The sequence below is a fragment of the Lutjanus erythropterus genome, chromosome 4, assembly GCF_056507025.1.
Source record: "Lutjanus erythropterus isolate fLutEry1 chromosome 4, fLutEry1.hap2, whole genome shotgun sequence".
Lineage (NCBI taxonomy): Eukaryota > Metazoa > Chordata > Actinopteri > Lutjaniformes > Lutjanidae > Lutjanus > Lutjanus erythropterus.
Genome location: NC_139320.1, coordinates 12,571,996 through 12,584,543, shown reverse-complemented (window position 1 = coordinate 12,584,543; position 12,548 = coordinate 12,571,996). Strand labels below are relative to the sequence as shown.

The following is a 12,548-nucleotide window of genomic DNA, read 5'->3' as shown; positions in this document are numbered from 1 at the left end:
TGACCATATTTTGCCTTGATTTCTCACACACAAACACACACACACACACACACACACACATGCACACACACACACTGCATTGTGTCCCATATATTAATTTAAAACTTTGGCTGTCACATATTGATTTTCTATTTTCTCTTGCAGTCGTGCGTAGAAGGGAACCCTTGATTAGCAAAGCTCTGGTATAATTTATACTTGTTTCTTTTAAAATGATCATTCTTGCGTGATCTTTCATGGGTCTGAACTTCCCTTCAAGACACGACCCTCTTTCATCCTCACACACTCTTGACAGTGGACCTGTCTGTGAACAACATGATGCTAGAGACTCTGCAGTGTTTAAAACAGATTAACTTCATTTGGTCAGCCGCCCAAGTATATGGTTTGACACAATTTGGCATTTTAAATTTTTTATTCGTCTGAAAGAGTGAAACCATTTGCAACTGATTATTGGAGAATCTCCCCTCTCCTCCCTCAGATGTTCAGTGTATATGTCTACTTATGTCTGTTTGTATCGTAAGTGCAGCTGGTTGGTGTCGATGTCTTTCAGTACCACGTTGTTTTCGATCGTTTTAATAGGTGAGGTCATTAACAACAAGCCTCCTCCAAAGGTAGTTCACCTGCTGCTGTGAAAACAGAATCCCAGGTAGAAAAATGCAACACGTGAGCGGCATTTTTTGGCAGCTTTATAAAACATCCTGCTGGTGAAGAAAGTCAGCAGGTCAGACACAGACAGTACAGGGAGAGAAACAGAGAGAGGCGGGGCGAGCCGCCGGTGTGTGAGTGGGAAGAAGAGAAATTAGGAGAGAAGCAAGGTGAAATAAGGTGGAAGATTAAGCAAAAATAAAATGAAAAAAAAACAAAAAACTGGAAGAGCCTAATATTTTCTGAGGTGATACGTGGTGTAAAAAGTTTGAGAAACACTGCTCTAGAAAACTTAAATTATTAATCAAATATTAAAATGTAGATAGTTCAGTTTCTGTCCATTTTTGTCATTTTAATGAACCACCAGGGAACCTCAAAGACTGGCAGCAGCAGGTGATGAAAGGAGATACTGTAACTTTTTTTGAAGTTTGAAAGAGTTCAAGAGATACTAGCGTTCTGTATTGACAAGAGTCTGGGGATATGATCTGTATCACGATACAGGAGTTACAATTCAATGTAATGCAATATACAATGCTGTAATCAAACTGATATTTTTTTTGTCAGATTTAAAAAAAAAAAACATGATTGTATAATGTATAATGAACAAAAAGACATAGGCCGCCCCTGTAGCTCAGTTGGTAGAGCGTGCATCCCATGTACCGAGGTTATCAGTCCTTTGCAGCGGCCGCTGGTTCAACTCCTACCTGCAGCCCATTTGCTGTGTGTGTTGTCAGCCTCTCTCTCTCTCTACCCCCTTTTCCTGTCACATCCTCAGCTCTCCTATGAATAAAGGCAAAAAATAATCTCAAAAAAAGAATAAACCACTATATGCATAACATTTGAGTTAAAAAAAAAGTTTACTTTTTTATGCAGTCGGAACAAAGAAGATAGGTAACAGCACTGCTGTGTAGTAGATGGGACTTTAAAAACATCACAAAATTAACCACAGCCACAAATCTTTGCATGTATCACAATGTCACGATACGGTGTTTTGAGAGTCTATACATTATCACAAAATATAATATCACGCCCCTAAGAGATACTAATGATTTCAATAAACCAAATGTCTTCTTCAAAGAGTGTATGATGGTGGAAGATGGAAGAGGTTAAAGAGTTTAGCCATCACTGGTTAATGCAGCTGGATGAAGTGAGAACTTGCTGCTGTTGAGGCGACTGTCTGTATTTTGCTCTTACTGTGTGCTGAAAGAAATACGGGGGCAAATATTGAGACCTTCTGTCACTGTCCACTGTGAGATTTGGGATGAGAACATGAATGTACATATTTTGGATCAACATCCTGGCTAGTGTGCAACTTGAAGGCATCTGTGTTTTCCATTTCCTGTTAACTGTTCTATCCAAAATGCAGGTGGTAACTAGAACCCTTCCAGGGGTTCCACCACGAAATCTTTTATATTCCGATGGTTTCATCTACAACTCACCCAGGTGGTTCTACGGAGAACCCTTTGATATTTTACGGATTTTATCTAGAACCCACCCTGGGGGGTCTATTGAGATCCCTTTTATATTATGGTACAGAAAACAATCCTTGAAGGACTCTTTCCTCCAGGAGGGAAAGGGTTCTTGATAGAACCCTTAGTCTTACAAAGAACCCTTGACCTGCTCTTAAAAGAAGTGTTCTTTAGAAGAAAACTGTTATGGGTACAACCTCAGCCCTTCAGGAAGAACCCTTTTGAAACCCTTATTTCTAAGACTGTACTGAAAGCAGAGTGTGTGATACTAATATGAGTTGTATCTGGACAATTCCACTTCCCTCACACTGTTTCTTTATCTCTCTTCCAGTCTTTCCTGCTGGCATCCTCCAGCCCACTCTCTACAATCCTGAGTTCCCACAGTAAGTAGCCCCCCCCCTCCCCCCCTGTCCCTGCTTCTCCCTTCTGCATGCTCCGCAGGGAGGCAACAACATCACCACAGAGCCATAACAACAAAGGTCATTAAAGGCTACGTTAGTCTGGCGAACCTCTGCTTCCCTGAAGTCCCAGCACACCTGATTAAACCAATTTAACTACCCACCAAGAGCTCAATTACTGAACAAGGTCCTGCTAATGGAACAGGTGTCATTGAGAGGTTGCCTCCCTAAATTTGAGTCCATCGAGTAATTTGATGGTGCATGAAAGTAGATAGCCTCCCTGTCTGTCTCCCTGTTCTATTTGTCTCACTTGTTCTCATTTCTGGCTCCCAATAAGCTCTTTGTGATGAGAAATTCACAGAGTCAGAGCATTACTGAACAAAGCTATTCATAGCTTTAAATTACTCACACATTTAAATCAGAATACAAATTATTTCTTCTTTAGTTTTGCATTAGATAGATAGAAGTTCTTATTTCATGGCCAGTAATACTTTTTGGAATACAGCTGCTGATAGGCAATGCAGCATTTTGTGACAATATATAGTATCTTTAAAGATCTATCATCTTCACACTGAACAAAGACCAAATTTTCCCACACAATTTCACCCTTGTCAGCGTGGAAAGACCTCTCAATGAGCATTTAACTCATGCCATTAAGCAATGAATTTCAAACTTGAACCAAAATTTCTGAAGTACACGAGCTGGGTTGAAATGTTTTTGTACTGGTGCTGAGTGTTGCTGCTGATACCAAAACAATAACTAATGTGGAGGCAAATTAGCGCCACAGTTATTTGAATCTTATCAGCAACTGAATACCTAATTACCTCCACCAAGGTGGTTATGTTTTCAGTGCCATTCAATTACGGAAAAAACTATTCGTCAGATTATCATGAAAGTTGGTGGATGGGTGTTGCATGGGCCAGATCAGAATCACAGGGCAGATACATAAATTATTTTTCACTTTTGTTAACACTGCAAGACATTTGGCCTTGGTGGAATAAATGTCATAGATACTGAAAATGATTAGATGATAGTAAAGCTCAATACTGAAAAACATAACCAACTGACCTTTATGAAGTCATGCATCCTTTTGCTCTGTGCTCCAGTGACATATGTTATGTGCTAGACTTATCTGTGTGGAAAAGGAAACCAAATTTCGAAGATTGTTAAAACATGTTCCTGGGGGACCTGTAAAAGTGAGCTATCATCACATCTGAAGATGTAAGCTTACGTAAGCAAAATGCTAGTTACTAGTCTACATCAATCATTAGCTAGCTACTTAGCCAGCATTTTTGCTAACATTAGCTAACTTAAAATGTGACTATAGGTCACTTTTTTTCACCATTGACCAGAGTGCCAAGTTTGCTTAACTGTCATTGGAGCAGAGCAAAAAGGGGCGTGATTTAGAAAAAAGTCAGTTGTGGCATTATGATATCATAATAATATGAAATGTCACCACTACTGTGTACTTACTGCATATTAAATATTAAATAAAACTGAATCCATTCCACTAAAATATCACTGACATCCAGGCTGGACTGCTTATCATCCAGGCCAATTTAACTGCTGGATGTTTTGACTTTACTTGAATTTTTAGATCTGAACTGAACATTAAAAATAAGAATTTAACTTTTAATACTTGGAACTTGAATTTTCTGTCTCAATTTATGAACATCAAGAAAATATGTATACCTGAAATAAAGCTTTTGAAATTGCACAGTTTGAAACTGACAGTTGCAAATTTCTACAACTACAGAAATTCACACATATGGTTTTCAAAGTAAAATATTTCATTGCTAAAATTTCAGTGCCCCGTCCAGAGGGAGCAGAGGGGACATTGGCCAAATTAAATAATCAAAGTGTGTGTCAAATAAGGTTTTCTCTGTCGTGGTGTCTGTCAATTTAGTTAGTTCTTAACTCACTGATATTTGTTCAGGGGTCGAATTTTCTGATAAGTTTGATTTTATTTAGTTATTTGATGCTGTAAGAAGCAGGTTTGAAGTCATGATTGGCATTTGGCCCTACTCGCGATTGTGTTGGTTGGGTGTATGGGCAGAACCTTGATATTACAGCACTGTTCACTATTGCACAGACTCGGGCTCCAAATGATGTCACCAGCGCAAGATGGTCACCGGATGTTTTGGCATAGTGGAAGGAAATTGTGACATATCAACCATCTTTATTTTACAGTGCATTGCAGGACTGTTCAACTTGCTTTGCACAGGGGCACATTTGCAAAATGACAGGAAGCCAGGGGTCACTTAATAAACAAACATAAATAAGCTTATTTATCAGAAAAAAAAACTCTAGGAAACCCATAACTCATCTTTCTTTGGAATTTATTTCAAAACTGACTTATTAACTTAATTTATTAGCTTGGTGCAAGGATTGACAGATAATTCAAATATTTTACTGTATTTAATAACTGCAACTGCATTTTAGTTGTAAATGCTTTGGTAACATTTGAAAGAGTTTACATTAAATATAGCTGGAGCCTCTTCCATCATGCAATCACTGAAATGCTGGAATGATTCAGAAACATAAACATGACATAAGCTGACAGAATGATTTGCACATTTAAGCTCTTAAGGTTTTTTTTAACTAATGGCAATTGAAAAAATAAACTTTGAGAAAAAATAAAACTAATTGTTACTTTTTGATTCACTGCAAGCTGATTTTCCTACAATACTGGCATGAATTAAACAACAGGGCTGCCTGGAAGGTAGAAAATAAATCCTAAGTGTTTTGGCATGGTTTGGAAAAACGGTCTGTAAGCAGTGCACTGCAGCACTGAGGAAACATTTCCTTACACTCAACATATCTTTTGTTAAGCAAAGCTATTGACTGAGGAGAAAACCTACTGCTGCCAGTACTGAGTATTATTCTCAGCCAATACATACAGTAGTCTAAATAACTGCACCTCCTGCATACACACCAACTCCCCTGAATAACCACACACTCTCACACACACAGAAACGCACTCCTCAATTAGCACTTTGTGTACCCAACATTAGCTACCACTTCTATGTCTTCATTAGAGGTGATCTCCACTACTTCCTCTACCTGCTGCCATGCATGCTAATCAATATCAATTAATTATGTAGTAAAGTAAGTGTGTGTGTGTGTGTGTGTGTGTGTGTGTGTGTGTGTGTGTGCCTGTCCCCTTGAAGTTATTACTGCAGTAGCCCTAACCTCCTACAAACTCTCGCTCCCACACACACACACACACACCTCCACTATCACGTTGAGTATAATGAAGCTTCAATCAGCCAGTTAGTTTAGCGGGGGAGTCGGGGCCCAGTGTGAGGCAGCGTATCGACTAGCTGTCAGAAAGTCATTTTCAGACGTAGCCATGTGAATAGCCCCAAGTCTGCCCTCTCATCGCTCTCTATATCTGCATGTGCTGCAAAGACAGCGCTCCGGCTCGGCCCAGGGTCAAGGAGAGGTGGAGCGACCCGCTGCTTTTTGGAGGTAGAGGGGAGTATATAGAGGTTGCGGGCCGGCGAGTGCTTACATGAGGTTGTTACATGGTGCTATAGTTTACATTTAATTTTATACAACATGGGAAATTAAGATTTACATCCACACTGCAGCTGGAAGGTCCCAGCACGGATTGTCCCTCACATGTAAAATGGATACCTGATGTTTCTCAATCAGTGTGAACAGAAAAATGTGGCATTGAGCTACTTTTTATTCGATACCAATCTGAGCCTCGTGGATCCAAAGTTAGATACCAAGTGCAACTTTGTGTGGTTTAGCTGAGCAGAATTAGCAATGAGGACAGTGGAATAAAGAAGGGAAAGAAAGCCACAGAATTCCAAAAGATGGGGGTTCTACCCAGAACCATTTACCCCGGAAGAACTTTTTTTTGAAGAAAGGGTTCATCAAGGGGTCTTTGCAAGACTGAAGGTTCCATTAAGAGCCCTTTATATCCACGGATCCCTTTTTGGAAGAAAGACTTCTTCAAGAATTGTTAGAATCTTTGAAGAATTTTTTCGTTGAGGGTTTGTCAGGGGTATTTTGTACCATAATATAAAATAGATCTCAGTAGAACCCCTTGGGTGGGTTCTAAATAAAACCTTTGGAATACAAAAAGGTTCTCAGTAGAACCCCCAAGGTGGGTTCTAGATAAAACCCTTGTAATATAAAAGGGTTATTTTTAAAACCCTGTGGGAGGGAGGATTGTTAATACCCTCAGTGGGTGGAAGGGTTCTGGATAAAACCTTACGTAGGTGGTTCTAGATATAACACCTTATGTTCTCCTTGAAACGGTTAAAAGTGGAGCCCTTAGAAAAGTTTCTCCCAGGAACCAATGTATGGAAATGTACTGTGTGTGTGTGTGTGTGTGTGTGTGTGTGTGTGTGTGTGTGTGTGTGTGCGCGCGCGCGCGCATGTGCAGATTTAAATTTGGGTATCTTTTAAAAGCAAGGCAGGCAAACACACTTGTGTGAAAATACACATTATATAGCATTTACTTTCTCATTAGATATCATTATATTATATAATATATATATTTCACAATAAATGAAGACCTCTGATGCCTGTTAAATTTGAAGCTAGTAAGGCTGATACCTTCTGGTCAGTTGGTCATTACACTTTTGTCCGACCAAACTGTCATTGGCCGGAGAGTCGCTGGTGTTACTTTCATAAGGAGAGAAGACTTTTTAATCCATCCTTGTCGGGGGGGCAGGACTTATGCAGACCTGATGTATTTTACTTTTGAGTGACAGGCTATTTACGAAACATTTATTGGCTCCAAACTAATTGACACCATGTCAGAAAAGCAGCACAAATAACTACACTGGCCCCCAGCCTCGGAGGACAGGAGAGTGGAGAGGATAAAAAGTTTATATTTGTTGACAAGGTGTGTGTGGATTTTGGACTGTTTTCTTAACGAGCTCCTGTCAGTAAAGTTTCAAGCTCAATAATGGATAGATATCATCTGTTTGTGACCTGACTTCAAACTTGAAAGCTGTAAGTTTTACGGTGTTTTATTTGTTTCAGTTATTATTTTGTAGGTTATCCTTTTAAATTTGGCACTAGCATGTTGTAATGTGGGTGTTTCCACAGGCTGAGGTGATGTTAACTGTTTTTTTTTTCATGTTGCTTTTCCTGGAAGTTAACACTGCAACACCAGCTGTTTGTTGTGTTGTTGTATGGTAACCAGTTGGTTCTGCAGTTGATAGACATGCCGCCAAGATAGTGATATAGCTACATCTGGAAAAGAAATTGTTGAAGAAATTCTTTTGCTTGGCAATGTTGTGTAATTTTTTTTATTAGCACCCATTCAGGCTGCCAGGTGCACTACTCAGTGCACTGTGGCTGATATAATTAATCCAAGATATTTGTTGGTTGGTGAAAGACCTAGAAGTTAGAGCCAGGAGGTGCTTACCTTACCTAAGCTTAGTGTATACTGGATACGAATTGGTGCCTAAGTTGGTGTCTGGTTATGTAAATATAGCAGAGCTGCAGACCCTCACCTTTAATGAAATCAACCTTGTAATGGGAAATGATGTGGCTGAGACTAAGGCTGCTCCAGACAACTGTAAACGCAGGTGTAGGCTTGAATATTTTGTGAGGTCAGATTTTTTTTCTAAGAATGTTTGAGTTTGGAGTGAACAGCACCGCCAGTGTTTTAGAACTATTGACAGCGTTGAGAGACAGAGAAACACACGTCCCTCTTCCATACACGTGTGCTGGCTTATCAGCCCATCACAGCAGGGATCTGCATTTCCATTACAACAGGACTAAGCTCGAACGTGTGTCTCATGACTGAAGACGAGCAGCTTAGCTCAAGCAGCTGCAAACCAGCGAATAAACCCTGAACTTCCTATAAATTCTTCACAATAAAAGTCTGATGTTATTGTGTTATTCAAAATGATTTATTACGAAGCAGCAAAAACAGGAACTGTTCAGTTTTCATCAGCAGTGACTTGACATGACGTCTATACTGCTCACAGCAAACATGACAGTAAAATACAGCATCTATCTGAAACATCAAAACAGTGTTTATCACAACACTGTTTGAGGGGATGAAAAAGAGGTTGACATGGGTTGGCCGCAGTCAGCAGGACGCCACCACAGTCCACTTGGAGGCGGGTCGGGACTCTTCTCCAGAGTAGGTCCATCTCAGGCATGACTTGGCACAGCTCAGCATGATGAGAAAGGTGATTGAAAGTTTGACTCGGCACAGACAAAACTGACAATTGAAAAGCTCCAACAAACAGCTGTTTCTATGAATCTTCCACTGCTGATTTTAATTAAGAATTTAGGGTACAACTATTTTTTTTTATTTTAGTTATCAGTTAATTTGCTGATTATTTTCTCAGCTAATCATTTAGTCTATACAGTATCAAAAAGAAAAGTGAAAAATGCTCATCACAATTTAATTTCATTTACTATCAAAAATGACAAATGAAAGCATCAAATCCTCACACAGCTGAAAACAGCAAATGTTTTACTTTTTTTTATTATTTCTTAAAGGATAGAATTGATTTTAAAAATAGTTGGCAACTAATTTCTTTTTGTCAGCTAATTGATTAATCGATTAATCATTGCTGCTCTACAGAGTGCCATTCATAAATTAAAAAATATTTATGTTCTGTGTTCTAATATCTACGTTCTCATGTGAGTTAATAAATGCATAACTTATTTTGAAACAGAAGCCTCAGGTCTATATAGGATTTTTATCCCAGCTCTCCCGGCACACTGCCAGCACTTTTCTGCCAGGGAGAAATGTTGTATATGCGGACCCACGCTTACACTTTAACTGCCTTCACTACAGATCTGAGTTTTGAATCTTACTCAAACTCTTAAGTTTTGAAATCAACTAAACTGACCTAGCCTAGTCTTTTGTTGAGATAATTTACTTTTCTTCTTTAGATAAACTTGAATCTTTGAGTTTTGGAAGACCCCAAAAAAATGTATTAAATGAAAAGCTGTGAGTCTGATTTGTTATTTACTTGGTTTGAGAATTAAATGGTTGCAGATAAATTTTTTAAATCATTAACCTTTATTCACATTTTATTCAGTGGGTTTATGCAACAATTTTTTTTTTTTCTAAAAAATGTTTCTAAAACTCAAAGTTTCAAGTTTATCTCAATAAAAACATTAGTTGGTAAAACATTTTTGAAAACTTTAGAGTTTTTTGTTGGGCTTAAAACTCAAACGTCTTTTACAGTTGCCTTGAAAAAGCACTTTCACAGCTTTTTTTGTTTTTTATAGTGTATTGTTGCTAGTGTTTAGTCTTTCTAAGGCTATTGCATGGTTAGATCAATGAATTTCATTTTGCAAAACAAAAAAATGTCCTATTACAGTTTTCTTTATCCTGGGGGATGGGTTGCTTGTTCCCTTGCCTGTAGATGATGTTACTTGTTTCTCCTTCTTGCTGCCAGGTCTCTGAATTATGGAGGGATAGGAGCTATCATTGGCCACGAGCTAACACATGGATATGATGACTGGGGTAAGAATGACAACCTCTTCAGCCATAATCCACCGCAACAGTCACACAAAGAGCAGGAGTTCCCTGATGACTTATGTTGTTATGTGACATTTGTAGGATGCGCGCCACTGTACAGCAAAGACTATTTTGAGCCACAGTCTCTAACTTTCATTTCCAGTCTAAAGAGCTGCCCTTTAAGATACATCAAAAGCATTTAATGAGGGTGTGAAATTCCTGCCAGCCACCTTTCAAATGCTGGAATAGCTTTGACTGGTACAATTGTGCACTACCAGCTTTGTTGGCAGAGAGTCAGCCATCACTTTTAGTCTACAAATTTAGTTGGCTGGAAAAGCAGTTTGATTGGCTCTTGAACTGAATACATCAGCCAAGGTCAATACCAGGTTTAACAACTCTTTACGTCCTAATGGTTTGATTCCCACAGCTACAAACAGGGTAACAGACGATGTGCTGGGCAGCTCTTTGGACTGTGAAGGAAAGTTGCAGGTTGTGTTGTCTCCATGCTAACGCTGCCCCCCTCCTGCCCTTTTGCCCCTCATCTTAGTGATGAAATGGTTCATGTCCCTAGGGGGCCAGTACGACCGCCATGGCAACCTCAAACAGTGGTGGACAGAGGAGTCCTACAGGAAGTTCCAGACGAAGGCTGAATGTATCGTCAAGCTCTATGATAACTTCACCGTTTACAACCAGAGGGTGTGTCTACATGCACACACACACGCACACACACACGCACACACACACACACGCACACACTGCACAAGCCTTTATCTGCACAGATATGTTGGTCCACTGAGATTTTGGATTGATAGTAGGTTTATGCAGAACTCAGATGTCCTCTTATGATGCAGCTTTTTTGTGCAAGCTGTTGCTGCCTGTTCCCAGTCTCCATGCAAGGTCTCCTGGCTCCAGCTTCATATTTAGTGCACAGACATGTGAGAGGTATTGATCATCTCAACTAACTCTTGGCAAGGAAGCGAAGAAGCATCTTTTCCCAAACTTTTCTTTTACACTAATCATACGAGGAGGTCATCAAGAGGCAAATTCACTGAAAAAAGACTGGTATGTGATATTTTCCTTTAAATCACATGCCAGATCCTAGATTGAAGTACATCCTTTAAGTACATGTACATACCAGCACAAAAGAGGAGGAAGAGATGTTAAGATCTTTCAGTGTTTAAGGATTTTCCTCTCTGTATGTCTAGGTGAACGGTCGTCTGACGCTGGGGGAGAACATAGCAGACATGGGAGGGCTCAAGCTGTCATACTATGTAAGTAATACTCGATAAAACTGTTATTTAGATACTACAGCTATGTGGCCTCAAATCTAAATGTTATTACTTGCTATAACAGTATATAGCACCTCTGTTCATTTTCTGTCTTTAAAATCGGTCTCTTTATTCTTCATAAACCATTTGCAAGAAAGAGCAAAGTCCTCCAGTATTAAGATAAAAGATAAAGATTTTTACTTGAATTTTCTTATTCTGCTTGTATCTGTGAATGTGTGCGTGTTTGCCTGGACAGCAGCGTATCTGGCATGCTGCATAATTCAATTCCATACTGAGTGTGTCAGTCGTCTTTATTAAAGTGTGTGTGTGTGTGTGTGAGCCAGTGTGTTTTGTGCATGCAGAAACAAAAGTACAAAGGGATTGAGCGAATTATTTTAAATAAATCAAAATACAACAATAGTGTCTTAATAAAGCCTGTTAGTGATTCGGTTAGATCAGTCAATATAACAAGTCATCGCGTTTCAGGGATTTCTACAAGGGGAGACTTCTTAGTTTAACTTTGGGTGGGTTCACACCAGCATCGCTTAGTCTGGTTGAACCAAAAAAAAATTAGGCAAGAAATAGTAAATGTAATAACAGTATATTGACTCATACTTGATCTGCACTGCACTGACAGTTTGATCTGAGTTTCGTGAGCTTAACTATCAATTTATCATTTACTAATGATGGTTATTTCAAGCTGTTACTGGAAACTGTTTACGGAGGTAATTAGATGATGACACATCCATTATGTACAATTCCTCTGTTGGGCCATTTGTTGTTTTTTCAGTCAGCGAGTCTATGACTTGTGTTTATTATTTCTGGACCGTTTGAGTTTTGCCTTTTTGAACATAAACTGGACCAGCTGGAAAACTGAAACAGTGCATCATCCTCGCATTGGTTTGATTCATGAACCGGACCTTTAGGTGTGAACCCGTCCTCAGTACACCTCTCTGAAGGTGTAGGTGGGATTGTATCTCCTGTTTGTCATGATTGACTCCCTTCACACAACTCTGTCTCACTGTCCAGGCGTATCAGAAGTGGGTGAGAGAACATGGTCCAGAGAGGCCACTGCCTGGGCTCAGATACACACACGAACAGCTGCTCTTCATTGCCTTCGCACAGGTACAGAAACCTCCCAAATGTTTCACTCTGGTGTCTTTCATCACATTTACATGTTAAATCATTTTAGCTGCTGCTCTCAGCTGGAGCGACTGATCACACAGAGCAGGTAGGAGTTCTATATTATCCCAACATTAGCTGATAGATGCATTAACCATCGGAGGGATCCAAAAAAAAGCAGCGCTGATGACAG

The 12,548-nt window shown here is 39.5% G+C and overlaps 1 protein-coding gene across 1 annotated transcript in view; it reads left to right on the top strand.

Annotated features, from left to right (window-relative positions):
- ecel1 (endothelin converting enzyme-like 1) overlaps positions 1–12,548 on the top strand; it is a 61,331-nt gene that overhangs the window by 45,291 nt on the left and 3,492 nt on the right. The window contains exons 12-16 of the mRNA XM_084717000.1: positions 2,443–2,494; positions 9,904–9,971; positions 10,537–10,661; positions 11,171–11,236; positions 12,263–12,358. Coding sequence (XP_084573126.1) covers positions 2,443–2,494; positions 9,904–9,971; positions 10,537–10,661; positions 11,171–11,236; positions 12,263–12,358 — 407 coding nt within the window. The remainder of the gene's footprint in view (positions 1–2,442; positions 2,495–9,903; positions 9,972–10,536; positions 10,662–11,170; positions 11,237–12,262; positions 12,359–12,548) is intronic.